Source organism: Coffea arabica, chromosome 4e, assembly GCF_036785885.1.
Source record: "Coffea arabica cultivar ET-39 chromosome 4e, Coffea Arabica ET-39 HiFi, whole genome shotgun sequence".
Classification (NCBI taxonomy): domain Eukaryota; kingdom Viridiplantae; phylum Streptophyta; class Magnoliopsida; order Gentianales; family Rubiaceae; genus Coffea; species Coffea arabica.
Window position 1 is genome coordinate 11808268 of NC_092317.1, and position 25403 is coordinate 11833670.

The following is a 25403-nucleotide window of genomic DNA, read 5'->3' on the forward strand; positions in this document are numbered from 1 at the left end:
TAAGACACTTATTTAAGCGGGTAATGATTTGATAAAAGGAATTTTAGAGGATATCTTACCTAATGCATCCTAGAGTTTCCTAATTTGTGATCTTCAAATAGAGCAGTTCTATGGTCTCTATCTTAAAAAGAAAAAAAAATCCAATCTAGCATGAAACAAAGAGTACTGTCATTAGAATGACAATGATTTTTAAAAAATACTGGAAATAAGTATGACTTTTCCAAACTATTCCTATAAATAATCTTTATAAATACTGGAAATAAGTTTGAGACCCTAGGATTTAGAGTTTTGGTAACAAGTTCCTCTCTCCTCTCCCCGTTTCTTAAATCTCATTTTTTCCTTGCTAGAAATTGTCAAAAAAGAAAGTATGAATTTTCTGAACTATCCTTATAAATACTCTTAGGTTTTCACACAATGGACTAGAATTTAGAACCCATTTGCATTGTGGTACTTTAAGTGAAAAAGCACTTTTGGGTGCTAAAAGTACTTTTGACGTCTTTGGTGAATGTCATCAGATAAAATTAGGAATAGTGTTTTGGTATTAAAACACTTTTAACAAAAACTCAAATTTGCTACTTTTTGAATGGCTTTTGCGTTTTAAGAATAAATAATTAAATTTAACCATTTTATCCTATATTATGAACTAAATAAAGAGATAAATACATTTAAAAATTTTTAAATTATACATTATTCAATATAATAAGTATTTATTGAATTATGTACCCAAATAATATACTTAAAAGTACCTAAACATTTAATAAGCACTTTCATTAAAAATTCTATTGAAAAAGCACTTTTTAATAAGTCACTGCAACTCCAAACTGGCCCTTAACATCGAGTAAAATTTTAATATACACTCCCATGTGAAATGTGTCCATTAATATCAAATAATCTTTATTTAAATTTCAACTGTCTCTTTACAAATGTGGTATGTTTCTGTACCTGTTAGTGTGAAATAAAAAATCCCCTATAAACATTAATCCAAACTGTTAATGAATGGGTAAGGGGCCTAAGGGCAAAATCGTATTCCAAAATTCTAAGCATGAATCCACGGGCACCAAAGCAAATAACCAAACTGTACATGCGAAAACACAGGGAAGCATCCAAGCGTATATTGGGCGCATTAGATCCTTCCGATACAAAAGGGTTAATCTTAAGAAGTCCTCCCAAGGTTTGGTGTATTTTGCAGTTTATCCCCTGATATATTTTTTTTTTCACTTTGTCCTATTAACTAGTAGTCAAAATAAACACTTTGTAACGGTGCTGATAGTTGATATTTAAAGAACAATTGCTATCCCTAAAAATATAATGAACATACATAAGTACCCATAGGTTTGGGTCATATATAACACATATTTCTGTTCCATTGCGTAAAATTTCGAACCTATCACTTTGAAATAATTACATGCATAATGATTCTACACAAAATAATTTTCATATTTCAAATTATTTTTCTAAAAAGTACAAAACAATAATTAGTCTATCATAAAAATCAAACCTTATAACTTGAATATCTAAGAAATCTCCTTCCGGGATTTTTTGATGTCGAAGATCTTCTCAAGGTGCCATTTTTCCACATCCACAAGATTTTAGGTTTGGTTCTTCAAATTGACGTGATGAAAAACATTTAGAAGAACGCAAATAAATGTATTTGAAGAAACTTGGAACTTTTTTTTTCTATTTTAGTTGCAAATGTTAGGGTTGACGGAGAGAAATTTTTTTGATATGATGAATGCTCAAAATATATTAAAAAAACTTCTGGGCATCGCTTCTTTATAGAACATGAAGAGTGCCATTTTCTTCAGAAATTTTAACGATTAAAATGTGGGATATTTTCGTCAACTGCAATGTTTTAATGGTCCATTTGCTGTGGTGGACTGACAGAAGAGATAAAATGAGGGAAAAAAATGTTAAGGGTTAAACTGCAAAACTTACCAAACTTTAAGGGGGATTCTTGTGATTAACCCGACACAAAATTGTGCATTTGCGCGCACAATTGTTGTCAGCAGTTTAGTTAGCTCTTCGTTTGAAAAGCCTATGTAATGCTGGTTATTGTGTCATTTAAAAGTTTTGTATATATTAATAATTTTTCAAAGCTTTTGATCAATATGCACTAATGCAGAAGTATATTATATCTGTACCATTGACTTCAGTTCATGCCATTGCTATCAATAATTGGCTTCAACATATAATATATTTCCTCTGCCGACAATGTATTCTTATAGGGATACATACTTTACTTTTTTCAATTAGAAATGATAAATAACACTAACAGCCGTTTTGAGAAATTTTCGCAATATATAGTTGGATCAACAAAAAAAATTGATTATTTGTTACAGACAACATATTTCACTGGATGCTAATTCAGTAAATTACATCATGAAAGATCTAACACCTCTGACCAATATTGTCTCACAGTTGACCGCCTCCGTTGAGCCATGGATTTTGTTCCTGGAGGTGGGTGAAATCACAACAGATTAGGAGCCCAAACCCGCAGGTCATGAAGCCCCGCACCCCTCCAAAAGGTTTCAACGTGGGATCGTTACGGAAGACGTATTTGTAATATTTTAAGTTCTTATAGAATAAAACGTGCAAGAAATGTATTATCCATTGGACTAAAAAACAAATTTACATAGACGGTTATAATTCTTCAAGTCTACAAAAGCCCTTTTTTCTTTTTTGGTAAGCAATTATAAGATATAATTTTCATTGATTTCCATGGGGACAGGGGGCATAATACTTTATTCATCATTCCGCTTTCTTGGTTACTGTTAAAGATCTTTGTTACTTTTTGTCCCCTTTCGGCTTTCTCCTTGCCAACAATTCAATTATAAAGTACATGCCCATACATTAGATTCAATAGTAATTCAAACAGTGAGAGATTGAATTTTTTTTTTTAATTGTCTATAGGAAGGGTATAAGTTTGGGAAATTTGGAAATGTACAGTGGAGTAGTACTGTTTATAACTAGTAAATAAACTAACACTATAAGTAAGGTCGCATGTTTATCTTGTATGTGCATCTAAGATTACTAATATATATGCACATACTCATTCACACGTAGTCAAGTCTATATTTATTGTACAGGCGTGCGCATACATACATACATATATATATATATATATATGAATTCTAATATACATATTCAGATGTAAACTTATTTTTTAACCAAAGTACAAATTTATGTTCAGCACACTCATATGTGCATATTTGTATATGTGCAAATATCAATTAATATTGTCACATTAAGATATATATATTTTTTATTTATTTATATTCAGCAAAGTGCATAATTTTATCCATTAAATTGTCGAACAGTGAATATTGCTACGAGAGAAATTCACAAACTCATTAACTATTTCATTAGTGACCTATAATTACCCATTCTCCACAGTTCACAAGTTTCCAAAAACTTTACACTACTTTTTATCAATGTTGAATCTTCCAATCCTATATCCCAAAATTCTCCCTTTCTAAATGGTTGATATAATTGAACCATAGAATCAAACTAATAATAGCCAGACAGACATGTTTTGGGGGCTTGTGCTCCTGAAAACCTACTTCACAAGTTGGCCAATATCTAGGCTCCACTGCACTCTGATTCTTCAACAAGCTGCTGTTTTTGTTCATAATGATAACCCTAAACTATAATATACTTTATGAATTCCCTGTTTTATGGCCCCCTTTTTATTACTTTAATTGCTCAGTGGAAATTGCTTTTGTAAATTGATGATAAAAAGGCAGGATGACCAAGGTGCTAATGCTTGCACGTTTGCTTATCTTCTCTCCTATTGTTTTATGTTACTAAAATTGCATCATTTGACGAAGCCCATACATTATATACAGTGAAACTTTCATATTCCTGGCTTCTAGTTGGCACAAGGGATTTCTGATGCTGTTTATGTACTTTTTTTTTTTTTGAGACGACAACTATTGTATAACCTAATCTATTCTACACTAAGGGGGAGGGGGGCGGACCTAAGGAGGCCCAGGAATAACCCGGAGAGGACTAAACCACCACCGGATCAAACGGGCGCACAACACACCCGCCTGAATTTTTTGAAACAAACCACTTAAATGTGGCATTTTTGGTGGAACCACCCCACCAAGCTAGGTGGTGGCCATGGTTGATGTACTTGGAGATGTTCTTATACCTCTTATTCTTTCATTGCTCATCCTTTTTCCGGTTTAAATTAATGCCTTTTCCCTTTGTTATAATTAATTTTCTAATCTTGCTTTTCGTCCTGAATTAATGGATTCTAGTTGACTTCACACGATTGTACAACGAGGAATGTTTTAAAAGACAATTTGTAATCAATTAAGAGTTGTTCGTCATAACAGATTCCCATCTAGTGACATTTTTTGTCAATGATTCCTTTGATAAACCAATTAAACTATCTCCCTTGATGTCTAATTGAACACCGTTTACTGGATTGATTTCAAGAATTGTGCAAGTGAACCTTCCTGCGACCTACAATTTATTAAAAAAACAAAAAAATCAGATCGGTTTATAGCATTAACATCAAACAAGGGAAAATTCCCAAAACTTCAAGGGTTCTCGGAGGACGAATACAGCCTTCAACTTTATTTTCTTGATACTTTTCACAATGTGCACAGGACCTGATTACATTCCCAAAATCGTACATCTTCCATGTTGAAAATGGCAAGATTATATTGTAACTTTAGAGATACCTTTCAATCACTAATTGCATTCTCTCATAACCAAACAATCTCATGATTTTACGAGCCAGCTTGATTAGCTTGCACCGTTAGTAGTATGGTTTTATTGTATGGAACAAGTTTTGGCTGTGATTTCCTAGTGATGAGTTTTAATCTCATGCATAAAAATATAAAATGGCTAAATGAATTTAATAATCCCTCAATTTTTACCTATGAGTCTTATTTGGTCCCTCAACTTCTCAAAGTATCTATTACGTCCTCCTTCGATCTATAAATTCGACTTGAGCAAATTGCGCAAAATGTCAATAAATTATTGTAATGTGCTATTTTTAGTTACTAAACTTTTTTGTTAATCAAAAATATCACTAAACTAATAAATCTATACCATTTCGGTCACTGGGTCTATTTATGTCGCTGGAAGAGACGAAAAGTAATTTTTTGAGAGGTAATTTCGTCTGCACTGTCGTTAACAATTTTGTACCCTCATTATTTTTTCACCCACAACCACAAACCACCTACCAACGTTGCCACCCACCGCGATCACCCCATCCTCCACTTTCCTCCCTCTTGCTTTTTCTTTCTTCTTCCCCCCACCTCCCTCTTCCTTCCCTCCCCTCCTCTCTCTTCCTCCCTCTTCCCCTGCCTCCTCTCTTCTCTTTTCTCCCCTCCTGCTCGAACCCCATTCCCTCCCATTTTTTATCCTGACCAGAGCTCGAGCTGCGACCTCCATTCCAAACTCACCGAAGAACAACAACATATGGCACAATCCTGATGCCATTCGGACGCAGAGGCACTAGTCTCGAGTACGACACATGTGCTAAAGGGCAAATCAAGGAAGGCCTCAGCACTTGATGCCCATGGCTGGAGATGTTCAACTTCCACTCAATTTGACTTCCCACTAGCTTCCACAAAGCGTTGCCCCAATCAAAATGAATGTGGCGTTATTTAGGACAATCTAAGCCATTATAGAGCTCTTGATTCTCTTCCTCAGCCTGCTCTAGCACCCGATCTCGCTAATTGTGTGTATAGTAATAATGGCAGCCTGGGTTTTCTTGTACTTCCTTCACGACGAACCGTTGATGATTTTTGGCCGTTTGATCAATGATCGGGTGGTGCTAATGAGGAAGAAAGGAGAGAAAGAGGGAGAGGGAGGAGAGAGGAGGAGGGGGCAGTGGTGTGGTTGGGGTGGTGGTGGTGTTGTTTATTTTATTTTCAAAAATTATCCTAAAATAAATCCTCAAAAACTATAATTCACATGTTTTATTGCAATTTCAGAATATGGATTATGCGGTTTTGTATCTCATTTGAAAGTATTGTATGCAAGTTAGTTTTATTTTAGACAAAATTACTTCTCAAAAAGTTACTTTCCGTTTCTCCCCATAAATAGATGGAGTGATCTAAACGGTTCAGATTTACTAGTTCAACTAGTTTTGTACCCATTCGTTGAATGAGAATCATTTAAAAATAATAAAGTATTTAGTGTAGTTCATAAAAATATTTGCATAAAATACAAACTTATTGTATAATCTATTATAACCTTTCTTAAATACATTACTATGTGAACATTGTTATTCAAAAATAGTCTTATAATGTAAATTTAAATATCTAATTCAGTGATTAATAATTCAAAAATGCATAAAAAAATTCAACGATATGATAACATTCAAAAACTTGAAAACAGGCAAGATCAAATATTGGGTGATCTTCTATAAACAAAAGAATGGCCAACCCGTTACCAAAACATCAATTTTGGTACTTAATATAAATGACTTAAAGGTTAATGTGAAAATAAAAGAAGCCGAATAAAGTATTAATAAAAGATCAGAATTCAGAATCAATCAAATCATAGGAACACAACAACCTTCTAAATCTGTTCACGGCTAATAAAAGCAAAACGAAAACATAAGATGTATATTGCTCTTAAGTCAAAAATATAAAAAATCTAAATAGTCTGATTTGTATTGCATGATGTGAACTGCTGTATGACAATAAACTTGATGCTTTGTCATTTATGTAATCAGTGACACCTTCTTGTTCCTTAGAAGCTTTCTACCAAAGTCTAAAAAAAAACATTGAAAACTGCACAAAATTTTTTTAACCCCAGAAACCTAGAAAATAAAAAAAAAATTAGTACATTGTTGAAGACAATTAATAAATTGTCAAAGGCAATTAAAAAATCGTGTGAAAACACATAGTTTAAAAGGCTACTTTTAAATCACTAACCAAAAAGCAATATGTGTTCTACTTGAATTAAAGAGTGAATCCAAAAATTGAAATAACAAATTAATTACAAAAACCTTGCCCGAAATAAAAACCAAACTATAACTTTTGAAGACTTAGAAAATTCAAATTCAATGACCTAACTATGAAGAAGGTGTAGGAAATTACAGACCACATACAGCGAGCATAAACAAAATCCAAATGCAGTTCTTGCATTGAAGGGAATAAAAACGAAGTTCCAAATCTGGTCCTTGCATTGAAGTAAAAAAAAAAAAAAAACTTTCCAAAAAAATTGGTGGAAAAGTGTAAACATTTTCACTGCTTGATAAAGTGATAAGCAATAGATCGAGAACCATATATATGAATAAAAATGTAGAGCATCTGCGATAGCGATAATCTGATAAAGATAATCTAATATTTGAATTGATATTTCGAACTTTTGAGTTGAAAATGAGAGAGAGTTAAAAACATAATTCAAAATTATTTATACTAATCCCCAAGAAATTTAGGCTTGACGATTAGGGTTAATGAAAAAAAAAAGGTGAAAGAATGGAAGAGATAATTATGGAAGGATTATCTAGAATTGTAAAGGCAAGAGAAAAAATAGGGATGGAATAGCGTAGGTTATTAGGGGGTTAACTCATAAAGCGCGTTGCACCTACTTGCCCTGTCGTTAAGCCACGTAGGAAAGAGACAAAATAAAAGGATAAGGATGAGAATACAACTTTATTATATATATATATGATAATATTTTTAGCTAATAAAAAAGTTTAGCGACTAAAAGCGGTACATTGCAATAGTTTAGTGACATTTCGAGTAATTTGCTCATTCGACTCTAAATAGTCCCTTTAAACCTAGTTTAAGTATAATAATTTTTACTTTGTCCCCTGAGGTATGATCTCATGTTTATTTTCCTTGTCTAAGTTTGAAAATAAGGCATGTTAGCCCCCTTTGATAGTTTTAGTTGAGTATCTAAATGGTTAACCAATTTAACTAACTACAAATGGCAACATTATCCTTCTGACAATTTAATAAACAAAAAAAATCAAAAAATTACTCATTACCAAATGTCAAGCTTAATAAATACCTTATGCTTATAATAGAAAAAAAGTAAAAAAAAGAAAAAATCAAATATGTACTTAAATATTTTGTACCACTAGAAAATAAATAAGCAAAATTCTTTTTCTTTTTATCTTTTGTTAACTTTTTATCTTTTAGATAAATTATCTTGACTATATTAATACATTAATATGATTTTTTTAGTAAAAGTGTTATTTTCCATTGAATAAAGAAAAATAAGGTTGTATAGCCGTTTACATGAACTAAAACTATTACTATAAACTCTTCAAAATAAGAAGTTTAAAAAAAAAGAAGAAGAAGTCAATAACCGGATCAACGCATCACTCAATAACCAGATCCCAGTTCTCCTTTATCCTTGGTATCTTGTCCAATGAAGTAACAGTAAGCCCAGTAACATTTACAATAGAAGTGACCACGTGCACTTTAGATAGCTTGACTTGATGAAATGTGTTTAAAAGATAAAAAGCAAAAAAAAAAAAACTATCTTATGTTTAATTTTTGTACTTTTTCTTACTCAAATTAGGCTAAAGATTATTTTAATGCACTTTGTTTTTTATTTAATGCACTTTGTTTTTTATTGATTATACTTTAAATCAAATAGTAATGACGAGGAGGACAACAATAACAATAAATACAGTTAACAAAACTTTCTAAGTATAATGTAATACTGAGATTGTTATTATTGAAGAAAATTTTTAAAATTTTTATTTTATGTAAATTGTTAGAGGATAATTCATTATAACTTTTTTTTAGCCAAAAAAATTAACTACAACTATGAAAAATGGCTATTTTAGGAGAGAAAAATAGAGATAAAATTAAACTTCAGGGGGCAAAGTGAAATTTATCATGCTTAAATATGAATTGGAGGAACCCTTTAGAACCGAATATAACATTTGAGGGCCATAATGAAATCATAATAAGGTCGTATACAAATCTCCGTAAAACATCTTTGTTTTTGTTTCCTTTACACAATATCTTGTGAAGGAAATTCGCCAAAGCTTTACCTACTAGATCTTGCTCCTCAGTCCCTTGTATTTGATTTGGTAGGTTCTAGCACCTTATAAATTAATCAACAGGTAATGCATAAAATACTTTCCTGATTACACATTAAGGATTCAAACTTTTATAATCGTACTTAAAGTTAGAGAATATATAGCGGTGCACCTTTCTGATTTAGACGTATGTTTTTCTCCCTTTAATTTCTCTTCATCTAGTTAGAATCTCTTCTATTATATGTTAGCTTCGAAATAGTGTAAATACTGTGGATTGAATGTTAGCTCCATTTGGAATAGCTTCTATATATTGAAGAACAGACCGGATCGGTCAATTCGATGGGTCAAATAGCGAATCGATTATGCCTTTGGGCCGATTCAATAAATAACCCAAAGAATCATTGACCCGATCAAACCAGGTCAAGAACCGATTGAACCGATAAAAATCGAAAAATTCAATTGATTTTTATTAAATTTTATTTTCTAAAATAAATATTTTAGTTTTATTCAAAATTATTAATACTAAAATAAATAAAAAAAAATTATTCAATCTTTGAACCGGAGTTAAACTGATTAAATTGGGTGAATCGCGAATTGAAAAGTTTTCCGATTCATTCTCCAATTCGAGTCTAAACACATTGCAAAAAGGTCAACCCATTTGTCGTTTTGGCCTTGAGAAAGAAGAGAAGGTTATAGTAGGAGATTCTGCGAATTGACCCTTTCTCACCTCTTTTGCATTGGAGAGGAGGTATGGGCTCTTGAAAAATGGGCCTGAATGTTTGATGTTTCGCATTTTCTTCAAAAACCAAATTAGGCTTCAGTAAACAAATCACGTGAACCATTTTTCTTCAAACCGGGAATAGGAACGGCAGCAGAGCGCCCGGGGTCCCATCTTATTAGTCCGGACAAATTACGTAACAAGTCTAATAATGTCTAGGATCAATGAAATGCCGTTAATTGGACACATAAGTACCTTCTCATTTAAATTGTATTTAATTTGAAATAATGGACTACACAATCCTTTTGAAACATTTTTAACGGTCAAATATCAACTAATAGACTTGCTAAGTAGAAGGACTAAAAAATGGATTAACTTAGTCGATACTCGAATTGAGTTCGACTTGATGAGAGATTGTTTCGCTAACTAATTAAGCCAAATTTGAATAACATTTTGTATTGTATAACTTTCAAATTCGATAAAAATTTCGTTCAAACTTGATTCTACAATTAAAACAATCTTTCAGCCTTACCAAAATTTCAAACTTGAACAAATTTTCATAGTCGTTAAAATAATCAAACAAGTTTAAACATTCGAATATTCGATTTGATTAGATTTATTCATAGTTCTACCAAGTAATGGTTTGGACCGACTTAAAATTTCTCCCCTACCACTCCTATGATCCTATCCCTATTCCCAGTCCACTTCGGGGAGCAAAGGCATTGATTTTCATTGCATTTGATTTGAAAAATTTTATCGACGGGTTGCGGACATATAGAGTTTCAAGATATTTATTTATTCTTATTGGGAAGAAGTACTCCAATATACTAAATTTATAGAAGTTAGGCCTCACATCAAAAGGTCCACAAAGTAAAGCCAAACAACTAGAGTACATTCATACATAGCAGCATCTACAAATTTTCTGGGCACCTCACCCCATTTTAGTCGTCCGAAAATATTTCCCTCCTCTCTTACGCTACCCACTTCTTCAAATCCATTTGTCAAATAATTTTTCTTTTTTAATGGTCAAGCAAAGCCTTCATTGGCAACAAATTAATCCGTTTAATTAAAATTAATTGAAAGTAATCTAGTTTTAGGAATTGAATTACTTTAAGTTATCTTCTTTCAATGATACGATACATATTTGATAGCCCATCTACGATGCATGGAGTCTGTATTAGAAAGTCTGAATGGGAGCATTTAACCCAACTTTTTTTCTTTTTTTTTTTTGGTTAAAGGAATACTCCTAATCTTATAAAGTAGAAAGGGAAAGGTTTGAGAGTTAATTCAGAGATCATACAATCACTGATTATTATCTCTATTAACATCTCGATTCTAAGGACTCGAGATAGCTTTTTTTACGTATATCCCTGGGGTAGCTTTCTACATATAGCTCTAACTAGTTCCATTAATTTTGTATTTTGCAACCTACTTAATTTCATTCTTAATTAGAGCATTTCACCGATGTTGTCTCTTTTTTTGACCAAAAAAAATTGAAAAAAAAGGTTTGTTATCCTGCCTCCAAATGAGTCTAGATGAATATAGAGTAAATAATTTCTATAAAAACATTTTTGCACAATAACTTTTGTTAAGGGTTTGAGCACGGATACATTGCCAATTCCTGAAAATAAGTGGGAGTTTATTCGTCAAAGGTTCATAAGGCTAATCAATAATTATATTAAAAAATATATATCTTATGAGATTCTAATAGTATTGCACTCCCTATTTTTGTTACAACAGAAAATCAATCAAATGTTTTAATAAAGGTAGGGTCAAACTATCATTGAAGGTGATTCTCTATATTATATACATGAAATTCACTTATTTACTGGTACAATTATGAGATTATGCACTCATATTCAGCGAGTTGTGTCATGGATCGCGTGTCAGGTGAATTATTAGACTCACAATTAGGTCTCACCCAAGCCATCGAGCCCTATCACACTTGTTAATTAGCAGTGTCAAGGTCCGCCATGTCTACAAAAGCACTTTTATTCAGCTCGTTTATCACGTTTATTTTTTTTTTTGGTCACTTGTCATCATCTACGTCTACACATACTCTCAATCCTAATCTAACTTATATTAGGGGGTGACCCAACAGGGTCATGGAAAACCGATGGGAGGTCAAGGGTCGACACTACAGGTGATGGCCAGCTCCACTAAAGGGAGTTGGTTTCGTTTATCACGCTTACACGTTAAATCAATTTTCAAAACAGAAAAATTGGAGCATGCAACTAATATTTGGGGAAATGGAGCCTTTTTTATTCCAGTTCTGTTCAGTTATATAAATTGATTGACAAAAAGATGATGAGGGGTATTTTTACTTTAGATAAGTACAGTATAGCTAAAAAGTAGTTTTGTAGGGCAAAATAGTAAAATTGTACTGTTATTCAATATTAGAGGTATTATCCTAGAGAAATAATTTTTATTTCAAGATTTGTTAATTTAACTTTTTATACCCGTTAGACTAAAGTACCTTTCCCTATTTACCAATTGTTTCACTAACCAATCTTATAGAAAAATAAAAGAAAGTTAGAATAATTAAAAACTATTTTTACTTATAAAAGTAAATACATTACAAATAAGTTGTTTTGTACTCTAAAATAGCAAAATTGCACAGTCAAAAGTAATTTGTTGCTCCTCAATTTGGTAATTCAAATTCTTTTCATCGTAAGACAACTAGACAACCTTTCCCTTTTTCAAAACAATTTCACTTATAAATTATGAAGAGAAGAAAATTAGAGCGATTCAAACATTTTAAATTTGATGATAGTAAATGCAGGTCAAGAAATCTTTTTGTAGGGCTAAATATTAAAATTGTACCACCATTAAACAGCAAACCGAGGTCCTCAAAAAAATTTTCTTTATTTCATTGATTTAGTCATTTGGTTATTTGTCTCCCATTATTTTGCACAAACAATATTTAAGTAATAGTAAAATTGGGGATCCTGCAAGGCCACAAAAAAAATTAATTAAAAGAAATATTGTGAACGTTATCATGCTTCTTCTAAAACGAATTTTGGTAAGGCTTTAAGCTCCAACTGGTGCTTTCCCTTAAACCCTATATGTTTCCAAGTGGTGGTTAGGATTGAACGGAGTTAGGGAACACTCTTGTAGATAGTCATACTAGTCTATGAGATAAGAGGAGATAAACATTGGGGGAGAGAAAGAAACCATGCAAAAGAATAACATATGTGGGAAACTAATGTTAAATCTTTTTCTAGCAGAGAGGGATGAAATTTATGAAACGACGGAATTTTTTTTGCTAGCACGGGAGGAGTGAAATTTAAGAAGTAAGAAAAGAGCAAGATGATTAAAATCTAAAACTTATAATTTATGAGATTTCAATTTTAATAATTTTAATCATTAGATCAAAATCTTCTTGATCGGGATATGTCGGAAACCAGTCAACCAAGTTGCCAGTTTCAACTTTCATCTAACGGCGCCGTCCCTATTAACAGGCAGCGGCGCTAAGACTGTCCCCAAACTTTGTCCCGCCTAAAAAAAAAAAAAAAGAAACTACTTTTTTGAGTGTAAAAGGTCCTTAGAGCATCCTTACCTCCAGTATTCCATATTCCTTGTGCGTTTAATGTTATTGCCAAACAAATTCATCATGAATTCCCTATTCTCTTCGTTAGGTTAGTCAAAAAAGTCCTATAGTCTCAATCAACTTTCCCGCATAACGAACTTTATGCTTTTTGAATGTCTTTCTCACCTAATCTAATACTTAAATTTAACTAGTGATGAAGCAATATTACAAATGGCAAAAAAATGTGAAGAGTCGTCCGATTTGAGAGAAGCCAATGAATGTAATGGTGGGAAAGGAAAAACAATATCCATCCATTTGAGATTTTTTTTTTTTTTTTATGGAATAAAACATCATAATTTCATTAAAATATGTACTATTTACGGTAATTGTAATTTCAAGAACATCTATGCATGCTTCCAAACATATAAAACTACAACATAAAACTTGAAAAAATATTTCAAAAATATAAAATAAAATAATCATAATGATGTTACTAAGATAATTCCATATGGTTACATACAATAAGAACAAGAAGAAAGTTGCACATTAAACTTGCCACGACTGAACCAGATATCTGGCTAAGCCATTGTATGCTTCTAACTCAAACTTTACAACATCAGCAGGTACTCCCCTTTGATCGAGTTCTTCCTGCAAATACCCTTGCTCATTAGAAAGTTTATCATCTACAGTCTAGAGATGGCAAACATGATAGTTGTATTTCCTAATAAACGGATTGTAGAGACTGTTTTGTGTTTCTCTATCTTTCTTTTCTGTTACCTTCCGACAGCATTTTGTTCTGGATTTCTGCAGAAGCTTTATCTTCCAGTTCCTGGCCCCGAGTCCTATGCATTCGATTCTGCAGGTCGAGGACCATACGCAAGCCTTGCAGATGGAAGGGTTTTCAGATATCTAGGGCCTGCCGTTGGCTTTGTCGAGTATGGATACACCAAAGCAGATAGGCAAGAATTCTTTCTCCTTTGCACAATTTTTTTCATATCTTCCAGGGTTTGTAGCGGTGCATTCATTTCTTTAAGAGTAGAAAGTTTGAAAGTTTTTGCAAAAGCTGACAAATTGACGAGAGATTCACCTCAAAATGAATCGTTTGTTTTCCGCACCTAATATATATAATCAGTGATCTTTCTACTTTCGAAAATTATCTAGGCCTAGGCGCTTTTGTGATGGCACTAACAGAACGGATATATCACAAATCTGTGGGAGGCCAACGGGCTTGGGGTTTTACTACAAGACTGGTGAGCTCTTCCTGGGAGATGCTGATCTAGGCCTTGTTGTCATACCGTCTGGAGGAGGTCCTGGAATTCAACTTGCCTCCAGTGCAGAGGGAGTGAGATTTGGCTTCCCTGATGGCCTTGAAGTTGATCAAGCAACTGGAATGGTCTACTTTACTGATGCAAGTTCCCGCTACAATCTCAGGTTTGCCAAGACAATCTAACCTTTTTTTTTTTAATTGGCAAGTTCTGTATGCAGGGGAGGGATATCAACCCTGATTTTATACTTTTCCTGAATTTTGATTCAAAACATGTTTTCTTTGCAGTCAAATTAATAATATAGTTTCCAATCGAGATGCAACGGGAAGGTTACTAAAGTACGATCCAAGAACGAAAAACGTTACGGTGTTGCTCAGGGGACTTTCAGGGGCAGCTGGGGTGGCAATCAGTGAGGATGGCTCATATCTTCTTGTTACGCAATTTGTGATAGGGCAAGTTTCGAAGTATTGGTTGAAGGGTCCGCTGGCAAATACAGCAGAAGTTTTGGTAAACATGACAGGAATGCCGGATAAGATCAAGAGGAACACTAAGGGAGAGTATTGGATTGCAGTAACTGTTACAAGCAAAAATTCAACACAACTTCAAGGACAAAGGATCGATGGAGATGGAAATATCTTGGAAACACTAACATTTAGCCCTGATTTTGATTCGTCATTGATCACAGAAGTTCAAGAGTATAAGGGTGCACTATATTTAGCTTCTCTATACGTTGGATATGTTGGAGTATACAGGTGATTTCCGTATAATGTCAAGGTTCCATAAGAGGGGAATTAGATATGGATGTTAAGTTGGATCGATCCTCTGTATATGTGACATCTTGTAATGCCATTTGAGCTGAAATCTGTAATAAGACTATTTTAGTGAATAAATTTCATACCAATTAATAATTACTTGGTCTTTTTCTTTATTTCAAGAGAATATCGATAAGAATCATAATGGCACTGCACAGATACTGTGATTTTGAACATTATAAGTAATATAAATTTAAACTATACTATTGTATAACGTCTAAGATTTTAAAAAACACTTTTGAGTATCTAATTTATAGGCGGTGAAATACTTCATATTCAAGAATAACATTAGGAGATTTCGTTTAGTGTTTCTTTTATAATATTCTTTTTTAAATGGGAGATCTTGAACCGGAATCTCATACTCGTAATTCTTCGAAACTTACCGTCCAAATCCAACTCTTCTCAAATAGTTTAGGTTGTATTATGTTACAATCGACGGTGCTCTTTTTTTTTGTTCCTACTGCAATTAATAGTTGAAAGATATCTATAACTCCCAAACTTATACCATCTATACCTCTGCTCTTTTCTTTTGATAAACAAAGCTTCCAATCCCCGCGTCAAAGTTTGCTGCAACGTAACAACACTGCCAGAATCGTGACGGGACTTCTACCAAAGCTTTTAGCTTTGATCATTTGATGATTTTGACTTAACTGTTGGGGCTACAATAAAGAAAATTTAAACTAGATTAGGCTGATCATCTTCTCATTTAATTTATTATCTGGGAGGACCACCAATCAGTTGGTAGACTATTTATTCAAAAATTGTATACATTTTGCCTCATATATTTTGTACATCAATTAGTTGGTAGACTTTGTCTTCTCCTTTTTAAATTCATTTTATATTGTACCTCTTTCAAGTTTAGCCTACCGGGTTGTTCCATGAAAATGACTTAGGAATCCTACAATAATTGGAAGACCAAATTTTATTTTCTTCAGTATGTGTATAGCTAGTATATAATTGCAAACAAGCACCAATGAATTTGATCAAGGATCCTACTCAGGATTAAGGGAAAATGGAAATCAATTTGAAGCTGCCTAAGCATGATTAAGGAAAAAGGGAACTTGATTAAGGCTTTAAATCCCATCCCAGGGATCCTAAGTATAATTTCCCAATAATATATTCTTGAAATTCACCAACCACGTTATCATTGAATTGCAAGGTTTTCTAAATTGGCTGTTGTTGCATGACTGCCACAGCCACCCAAAAAAATCAGGCACAGGTGTTCTTTTAATAGGGCTTCGAGACTAATTCATATTTACGAGGAGGTAGCCTTTGGACCATCTAACCAAAATTTTCCAATTTTCGACTAGCAATGATTTATACTCCTAAATTTTGAACAAACTAAGGTTGCATTTGATAAAACTGAAGTCTGAAATTTGAAATTTGAAGTTTGAATTCATTAAATTATTGAATTGTTAAATATTAAATCTAATACATTTGAGTACATATCACATTCAGTGATAAGTGAATAACTTATCACTTAATTTTGGGAGCAAGTTTTACTTAGAAAATTAAGTGCCACTTAATTAATCCAGATGTTCAACTTTTTATTATCAAACTGGATGAATATGTTAAGATCTGAATTCATTAAATTTAAATGCTGAATTGAATTATCAAAGAGGGCCTAACTATTGGATAGAGCTTTTCTTCTATAATTACAAGAAAATTATTTACATTGATTATTCTAAGGAGAAATTTTAGATTTTATTTTTTCTGCTGACCAAAATTTTCTGTGTCTTTGTTTTTGGTCACATAGAAGTAATTTGTTCTAATCCAAGAGCAAACCATCTTTTATAACGGGTGCAAATAAAACCTTAAGAATAGTGATATTTTACGCCTCAAAATCGTGATCAACAGCATGAAATTTCTTGACTTCCCTCACCTACGTACATGTGCTTCAGCTAATTATTCTACAAGTAGGTCGAAAGTTGATTCTAGAATGCGACCTCTTTTGATAATCATCCAAATCTCGCATGATACAGAGATGTTCGCGGAATTATTTGGTTTGTCCCATGTAAACTATAACTCGAGATTGACTTTAAAAATAATAATAATGACAAAAAGCAAAAAGCTACAACATGCGATAATTAACACACACATAAGTATGCCTGTATGCTGTATATTTTGTTTTTCTTTTTTTCCCTATAAAAACTATCTAAGGTCAAGTTTATTCTAAAATTATTTTATGTTTTGTGAAGGAAGTGCATAAGTTTATCAACTAAAAAAAAAAGAAAAAAAAAACCTGCCGGCCCCTTTCCGTTTTTTAAATTTCACTCTTCCCCTACTAAAAAATTTAAAAAAAAATTAAAGAAAAATGTAAACGTGAATGTTGGTTTTAAGGGACAAAACATTCTTTGATGAGAATAACTGACATTTTCTCTTTTTTTTTTTTTTTCTAAACTTCATGTTATGGAGTTGGTAGAGGTTTATATACTAAATTGTCTAGTACTCGATATTTCTTAGGGATAATTTCAGAAACCTCCCCGGAGGTTTTTGACATTTACACTAACCTCCCCTGTGATTTGAACAATTACACTGACCTCCCCTGAGGTTACTAATCCTTTACAAATTTAGTCCAAATGATTAAAATATTGTTTTAGAGAGTGAAATTAGAATTTTGTACCTGATTTGTCCTTTGTACTACATGTCCAATGAATGACAAAGTATTACAAATTAATGAATAATTAATAAACTTTAAGGAGCGTAGTTTATAGGTAAATATGTATTACTTATTTAAAGTACCAACTCTTTACGAGTATTTTACTTTCAAACATTTACTTTATTACAAATATTTATTCTCAAATACAGATTTGTATTTACTCTCAAATATTTAATTTTTGTTAAATACAAAACCTACCAGTTTTTCTTCCATAGAAATATTAATATAACACTTTTTCAATTTTAGTTATAAATATTTATGTATTTAACATAAATTAAATGATTCAGGATATAATACTCATAAAGAGCTAATACTTTACTCATGTAATGGATGAAAATCATAAAAAATTAATACTTTATCGGCCATTTCTTTTTTAAAAAAATATTTAATTTATATTAAATAGATAACCTACTGATTTTCTTTTTGCGAGAATATTACTGTAACACTTTTTAATTTTTAATTACAAACGTTAATATATTTATCATAAATTAAATATTTGAAAATAAAATATCTGTAAAGAGTCGGTACTTTAAATAGATTATGTGTATTTGCCTATAAACTATACTCTTTAAAGGAAGGAGTGTAGTTTATTGATTTAAGTAAGGAGTGTAGTTTATAGGCAAATACACATAACCTATTTAAAGTACCGACTCTTTACAGATATTTTATTTTCAAATATTTAATTTATGATAAATATATTAACGTTTGTAATTAAAAATTAAAAAGTGTTACAGTAATATTCTCTCAAAAAGAAAATCAGTAGGTTATCTATTTGATATAAATTAAATATTTTTTAAAAAAAGAAATGGCCCATAAAGTATTAATTGTTTATGATTTTCATCCATTACATGAGTAAAGTATTAGCTCTTTATGAGTATTTTATCCTGAATCATTTAATTTATGCTAAATACATAAATATTTATAACTAAAATTGAAAAAGTGTTATATTAATATTTCTACGGAAGAAAAACTGGTAGGTTTTTTATTTAACGAAAATTAAATATTTGAGAGTAAATACAAATCTGTATTTGAGAATAAATATTTGTGATAAAGTAAATGTTTGAAAGTAAAATATCCGTAAAGAGTTGGTACTTTAAATAAGTAATACGTATTTGCCTATAAACTACGCTCCTTAAGTTTATTAATTATTAATTAATTTGTAATACTTTGTCATTCATTGGACATGTAGCATAAATGGCAAATCAGGTACAAAATTCTAATTTCACTTTCTAAAACAATATTTTAATCATTTGGACTGAATTTATAAAGGATTAGTAACCTCAGGGGAGGTCAGTGTAATTGTTCAAACCACAGGGGAGGTGAGTGTAAATGTCAGAAACCTCAGGGGAGGTTTCTGAAATTATCCCTATTTCTTATTAGTCTTTTCTCACTTGGGAAAAATGCAGTTTTGGTTGTCATGTTTGGTCTGTATACCAAACTGATCCTTAACACTTTGACCAAATCAAAACTGGTCCACAAAAAAAAAATCTTAGGCAAGTTTATAATAATTGATGGAAATTTAACAATCCTAATGGTCAAAATTAAATTGCCAAAAGCTAAAATTTTTTGTTTTACAATTTTAGTCCCTCAGGTTTGAAATTTGAATAGCTGTACTTAAATTTCAAATAGTGATCTCCAGAAATTTAGGATGAGATGAGATGAGAATCAGATTGAAATTGAACTCAGAATTCTAATTATAACCAAGAAACAACAAGTGAAAAAGCTAATTAAACGAACATTTTTGGATTTAGTATAGGAACTAAATGCTGAGATGGAGAGGAGAAGATTCTTAAGGCATCACTTGCAGACTACACTGTTATCGGTTCTATGCCCTGGTTGTTGATGCGTGATTTCAATATCGATCAGCTACTGCTCTGAGAAATTAGGAGGTACAGGATATGGTCTATCTACCTGTAATATCTGAATTCAGGGAATGTCTTGAGTTTGTTGATGTTGATGACTTACCCAACCAAAAGATATCGCTTGACATGGTGCAACAAACAAGATGAAGAAGATAGACTATTATATTGCAAACTGAACAGAATAATGTGTAATGATGAATGGCTTGCAGCTTTTTCTCTCATTGAAGCTGCGTTTCTAGATCCTTTAATATCTGACCATATTCCTGTATTTGCCCATATTAAAGATGATCTCAATGCAGGTCCCAAACCTTTTTAATTTTAGAAGTACTTGGATGGGGCATGATAAGTGATAACTTGATTTAACGTTCTAACTTAGCCAGGCATGCATATTCATATTTGAAGGGGATCCTGTGAATGTGATTTATAGAAAGCTAAGTCTTTGAAATTTGAACTGAGAACCTTAGATAGAAGAAACTACAGCAACATCTCCTTGAGAACTCAGAAAGCTAGAGAGGAGCTCTGTAGTACTCAACGAACAGCTGCTGATTACCCCTCATGATGGAATGCTTTAGGAAGCTAAAAGACGTTATCAATGTTGCTGTATGCTGAATTGGCTCAGGTAGAGGAGAGTTTTTACAAAGCAAAATCCAGAATTAGAAAGTTGCAAGAGAGGAATGCAAATACAGCATTTTTTTTTTCATAGGAAACTGAAATTTCACTCTGCTCACAGGAAGATCCTTACCTTGACTGACTCCAGGGGTATTAAGCTGACAAATTATGAGGATGTAAAGGCGGAAGCAGTTAGGTACTATCAGACATTATTTAGAAATCAAAGGCCATATTCTGATAATTTGGAAGCAAGGTTGAGTTCCATTATCCAGAATAAACTTACGGCTGAGCAAGGGTGTAGTTTGGTCAAAGATATTACTAATGCGGAAATTCATCAACACTCTGGTGTGACAGCTCCTGGACCTAAGGGTTATACTGTGGAATTTTTAAAAAGGAACTATTCTCTTGTGGGACAAGATGTGATAAATGTCGTTAGATACTATTAATTTCTCCACCGGCACTGTGAGTAATGATCTAAATAGCCCAATTTCCTCCTCAGTGCTAAAAGTTGCTTCACCTGTGTGTTGTAACGTGTTGTACAAAGTTTACTCCAAAGTATTGACAGAAAGATTAAATGGAGCGGTGGATGGAGGGATTTGATATATGTGAGGGAAAAAGGTGATAGGAAAATGTGATCCAAACACAACCTAAGTATTCTAAAAAATTTTTCTTGACCACTGGACCAATCTCAATGGTTACGTATTTTCTTCTCTTAATCAAAGTATGAAATTTGCACAAAACAACACCCTCAGTAGGGTTCTTCAATTATCAAAAATTTCACCAACAGCTATGATATCATGGTTATGCTTTCGTGATATATTTTATTTGAATCAAAAGTAATGCAATCACTAGCCGTAGCCTAGTAGTTATCCGAGTACTAGCTGACGAAACACCTTCAAGTTCAAGGCTTTTATAGACAACAAGGGGAATTTAACAAAAATACGAGGGAGGCAACCGTAATTAATCTAAAAGCTCTTATAATATGAAGCTACCCACGGGCGGACGACCCCCGCCAGTTTGAAAACCCGAAAGGACGAAACACGCAACCGCAACCAACAGTAATTTCACCTCTCTTCAATTGAAAATGTTTGTTTTTTGTGGGCTAATGATTGCATGAAAATCAGTAATTATTGCTTATGTTGTATTCAGGTGAATTGTTAATCACAGTACAGGTTGAAGAGTTTTGGTTTTGGTTTCCGTGTATGCCCGCAAGTTGTTTGACAAAATGCTTAAGAGAAAGCTGATCAGTTGTTCTTGTTTTTCCATGCTATATTGAAAATGATTAGGTAATATATGGATGTCAATCACTGTTATTTGGATGGTAATGCGGATGCTGTGGAGTTTTGTCCCCATGACTCGTTTCAGCATGTCCTCGCTGCCTCCACCTACACGCTAGAAGAAGGTGATCAGCCTAAACGATCTGGTAGCATATCACTTTTTGATGTTGATGCTGAGGTGGGTCGTCTTCAGTTGACTTACAGAGTGGAAACAGCTGGGATTTTTGATATAAAATGGAGCCCAGTAGGGGGAGATGTTGTACCTTTTCTTGCTCAAGCTGATGCTGATGGTTACTTAAGGATACATCGACTTGAATGTTGTGTGGAGAGCTCAGAAACATCGGGTATGCTTGAGACCATTATTGGTTGATGTTCCATTTTTCAATTTGTCTCTTTATTGTTGGTAACTTTATGAAATGTGAGACTGCCTCATTTTCCTTAGTCTCGTACTTTTAGTAAATTCTTATGCTTCCCTCCTTGATTTGTGTAACCTGTGGATATCATTTTCCTACAAAAAAGGGAAACAAGGGAAGAACAAGAATATGAAGATCCGACCTTTTCTGAGATTGCTATCTTTGCTGGTTCTTGGATTGAAGGAAAATGCAAGAAATCTATATCGAAAATGAACAAAATGGACTTTGAAGATTCCAGCCTTTTATGTATAATTCTGCTGAGATGTATTGATTAAAACAAATGGTTATGTACTGTCATTAGAACAGTAAATCACCTCCAACAGCAAAAGACTTCATTTAATAGATGTGCTTTCTTTCATATTACCATGAAATTTAATGGATGTGCTTCTCAGAACTCTTTACTTGTCATGCACAAATTTTAATTGGATATCGTTTCATTTGCAACCTTGAATTACAAAATTATGTTTAGATGTTTATAGAAGCCCGGTTTATTTGCTATCAATGATCTAATAGGCTACTTCAGTATACTCGTCGAAAAGGAAGAAGTTCCAGTACTTCTGTTTGAGTGTTAATATCTAATTGCTACAAGGCATCTGGCTCCGCATGACCATGATGAGAAGACAATTCTTTGTGCATTTAATGTGATCTCAGAATATTTTCCTGGCATGGGATTCAAAGTAATCCTGTTTTGAGTTTGAATGCAAGATAGGATGTGTGAACCTCTGAAAGCTAAATTTGTTAGTTGTTATGTACTTCCAAGATCCACAGTCACAGAAAAAGCTGGAGCTCATTTGTCAACAGCACCAACCTTCCTGATGGTTGGCTGCATTTGAGTGCTTGTCACAAGGTTATATTAGTAGCACTGGGAGCTTTGCATTTGAATTCTGTTTCTAGGCTGGTAAAAGTTGAAAAATGAGCAATATGAACATATGCGTTGCTTGAATGCCAGCCAAAAATCCAAATGTTTCATATGTTTTTTTACTTCACTTAAGTTAAACATATGTGATTTCCAGTTGAAATTCCCTGGTTTCGTCATCTTTAACTATATAATCCATCTTCTTTTGGGATTTATAGTTGTTCATTGATGCAGGAAATTTTCTCAAAGAGTATTGTTATGAGCATGTGAGTTCGTCCATGTGCTTGTGTCTAGACTGGAATCCTTCTGCCACCTCCATCACTGTGGGACTTTCAGATGGGTCAGTCTCAATAATTTCCCTCACAGAGTCGCAGCTGAGTACTGTACAAGAATGGAAAGCACATGACTTTGAGCTCTGGACTGCTTCCTTTGATATCCACCAACCGCATCTTGTTTATACTGGATCAGATGATTGCAAATTCAGTTGCTGGGATCTGCGAGATAGCCCTTCTAAATTGGTATTCCAGAATACAAAAGTTCATAAAATGGGAGTTTGCTGTATCACAAAGAGCCCACATGATGCTAATATTTTACTCACTGGTAGCTACGATGAGAACTTAAGGATATGGGATATTAGATCAATCTCTAGACCGATAAATGAATCTTCGATTTGTTTAGGTGGAGGAGTTTGGAGAATCAAGCATCATCCTTCTACGCCTGTGCTCATTTTGACAGCGTGCATGCATAATGGATTCGGTGTTGTGAAAATAGATGGGGATAAAGCAGAATTAATTGAAACATATCAGAAACATGGTTCACTTGCATATGGTGCAGATTGGCAGAGGGGGGAGCTACATGCAGAAGCAAAGAGAAAGAAGTCACTTGTTGCCACTTGCTCATTTTATGACAAGCTCCTTCGCTTATGGATTCCTCAAGCTGATGTTTATCAATGATCTTATGAAACCTGATGCATAGTATCTGTGAAGATTCCCAAGAGTTTAGTGTCTTCCCCCTTTTATCTATTGGGGTCGATTAGTGGAGATCATTTCAACTGTCCTGTCTACAAGGATGGGTATTTCTGATTCAAGCACTGTATTCGTAAATCATATTGAAACCGGAATTTAGATTATGAATTCAGATGATGAAAATTAAGGTATTTACAGTCACAGAGGATCTTCTGGAAACTAGGACCAAAGGCATCTGAAATTGACATTGGATTTCTGCTCTTTGGTGCTTTGTCTTGTATTAAGAGAGCCATTCTAGCGCAGTTACATTTAATTACGCCCTGATTCATTTCCTGAAAAGGAAGTCGAACTGAAAAATAAAACATAGAAGAGCTGCCATTGGAGTGAGGCATGTTCAGGATTTACCATCTTGTTATGGTGTGGGAAGCGGCAAAAGGATCCAGTAACTCAGGAAGTAGAATGGATAAAGAGAGAGACTATTGATTGTTCGTCTTAATTATGAATTGTCATTTGTCAAGTGGACCGAGCACCTATTGCTTGAGGACATACTGATTTACTTTATGTGATCACTTTGGTAATTGGATATCTCCTGAAAAACTAGTGTTCTTTTGAGGTTTGCAATAATGAAAAGCTTCTAAATTTACTTTGACAAGTTTGACTTCTATAATGCTTTGTGAAACTACTCTGCTTGAGGCATATGGGATCTGTTAACATTTGCATTTGGCCCATGTCTAGTATGTTTGCTTACAACACATTAGAGCTCAGTGCTAGTTTAGGCAGGTGTCACTTATTCTTTCTTTCTCTTTCCCATTTTATCAACTGAAGTTCTAGGTTGTATTCTGAACAATAATACAGAAGAAGAATAAACTTGGTTATCTTGGCAGTTGAGTCAGTCACAGTCAGGCAGACACATAATATATAAACCACAAAACTTCAGTAAGGACCATGTGTTAGGTATTGAGGATGGCAGTACATCTGAATCAACCCTACAGATTTACGGATCAATTTTTCAAACTTGCTTATTGTAACTTCTTAATTTCCAAGACAATCCTCAGTATTATTAGCTCTGGGGTCCTAAGTTAGGTGTTGAACAAAACCCAAATTCTTTGCTGGTCTTTTTTCCCCCCTCTCTTGTAGGTCATTTCTTTAGCTGTATGTAAAGGGCCTTGTATTCTGAGTTTGTGCCACTACCTACTCACCCTTCATTTCATTTGGACTTGCATTTGCTTTTGTCTTTTTATTAAGGGTCACTTTTCTCAATAGTATTTTTTTTTGGTTAACACAGGGAGTATCCCAATTTTATCGGACTAATCTGCCTATACTTGTGCACCTCCCAAAGGAGACACAAGTGTTAAGAGGAGTCGAACCCTTGACCTCGGGACTAAATAGACTTCTCCGAAACCATTTGAACCAACCCAAGGCTTCTCAATAAGATGATGCTCTATAAAAAAGGATGTAAATGGAAAT

General features: G+C 33.3%; 2 protein-coding genes across 4 annotated transcripts; both read left to right on the forward strand.

Moving 5' to 3' along the window:
• Nucleotides 1-13764: 13764 nt before the first annotated feature.
• On the forward strand, nt 13765-15371 carry LOC113741259 (protein STRICTOSIDINE SYNTHASE-LIKE 12). Its single transcript, XM_027268758.2, has 4 exons — nt 13765-13841; nt 14029-14177; nt 14380-14649; nt 14771-15371. Exons 1-4 carry the CDS (start codon nt 13809-13811, stop codon nt 15237-15239), a joined length of 921 nt encoding a protein of 306 aa, XP_027124559.2. The 5' UTR covers nt 13765-13808; the 3' UTR covers nt 15240-15371.
• Nucleotides 15372-21259: 5888 nt separating this feature from the next.
• Nucleotides 21260-24588, forward strand: LOC113741556 (uncharacterized). Of its 3 annotated transcripts, XM_072047659.1 has the most exons (4): nt 21260-21483; nt 21575-21597; nt 21712-22046; nt 23206-24588. In XM_072047659.1, exons 3-4 carry the CDS (start codon nt 21719-21721, stop codon nt 23922-23924), a joined length of 1047 nt encoding a protein of 348 aa, XP_071903760.1. In that variant the 5' UTR covers nt 21260-21483; nt 21575-21597; nt 21712-21718; the 3' UTR covers nt 23925-24588. The 3 variants fall into 3 exon arrangements, with proteins under 3 accessions (XP_071903760.1, XP_071903761.1, XP_027124892.1); XM_072047660.1 differs by lacking the exon at nt 21575-21597 and having other exon boundaries at nt 21260-21574; XM_027269091.2 differs by lacking the exon at nt 21575-21597 and having other exon boundaries at nt 21264-21483.
• The last annotated feature ends 815 nt before the right edge of the window (nt 24589-25403 follow it).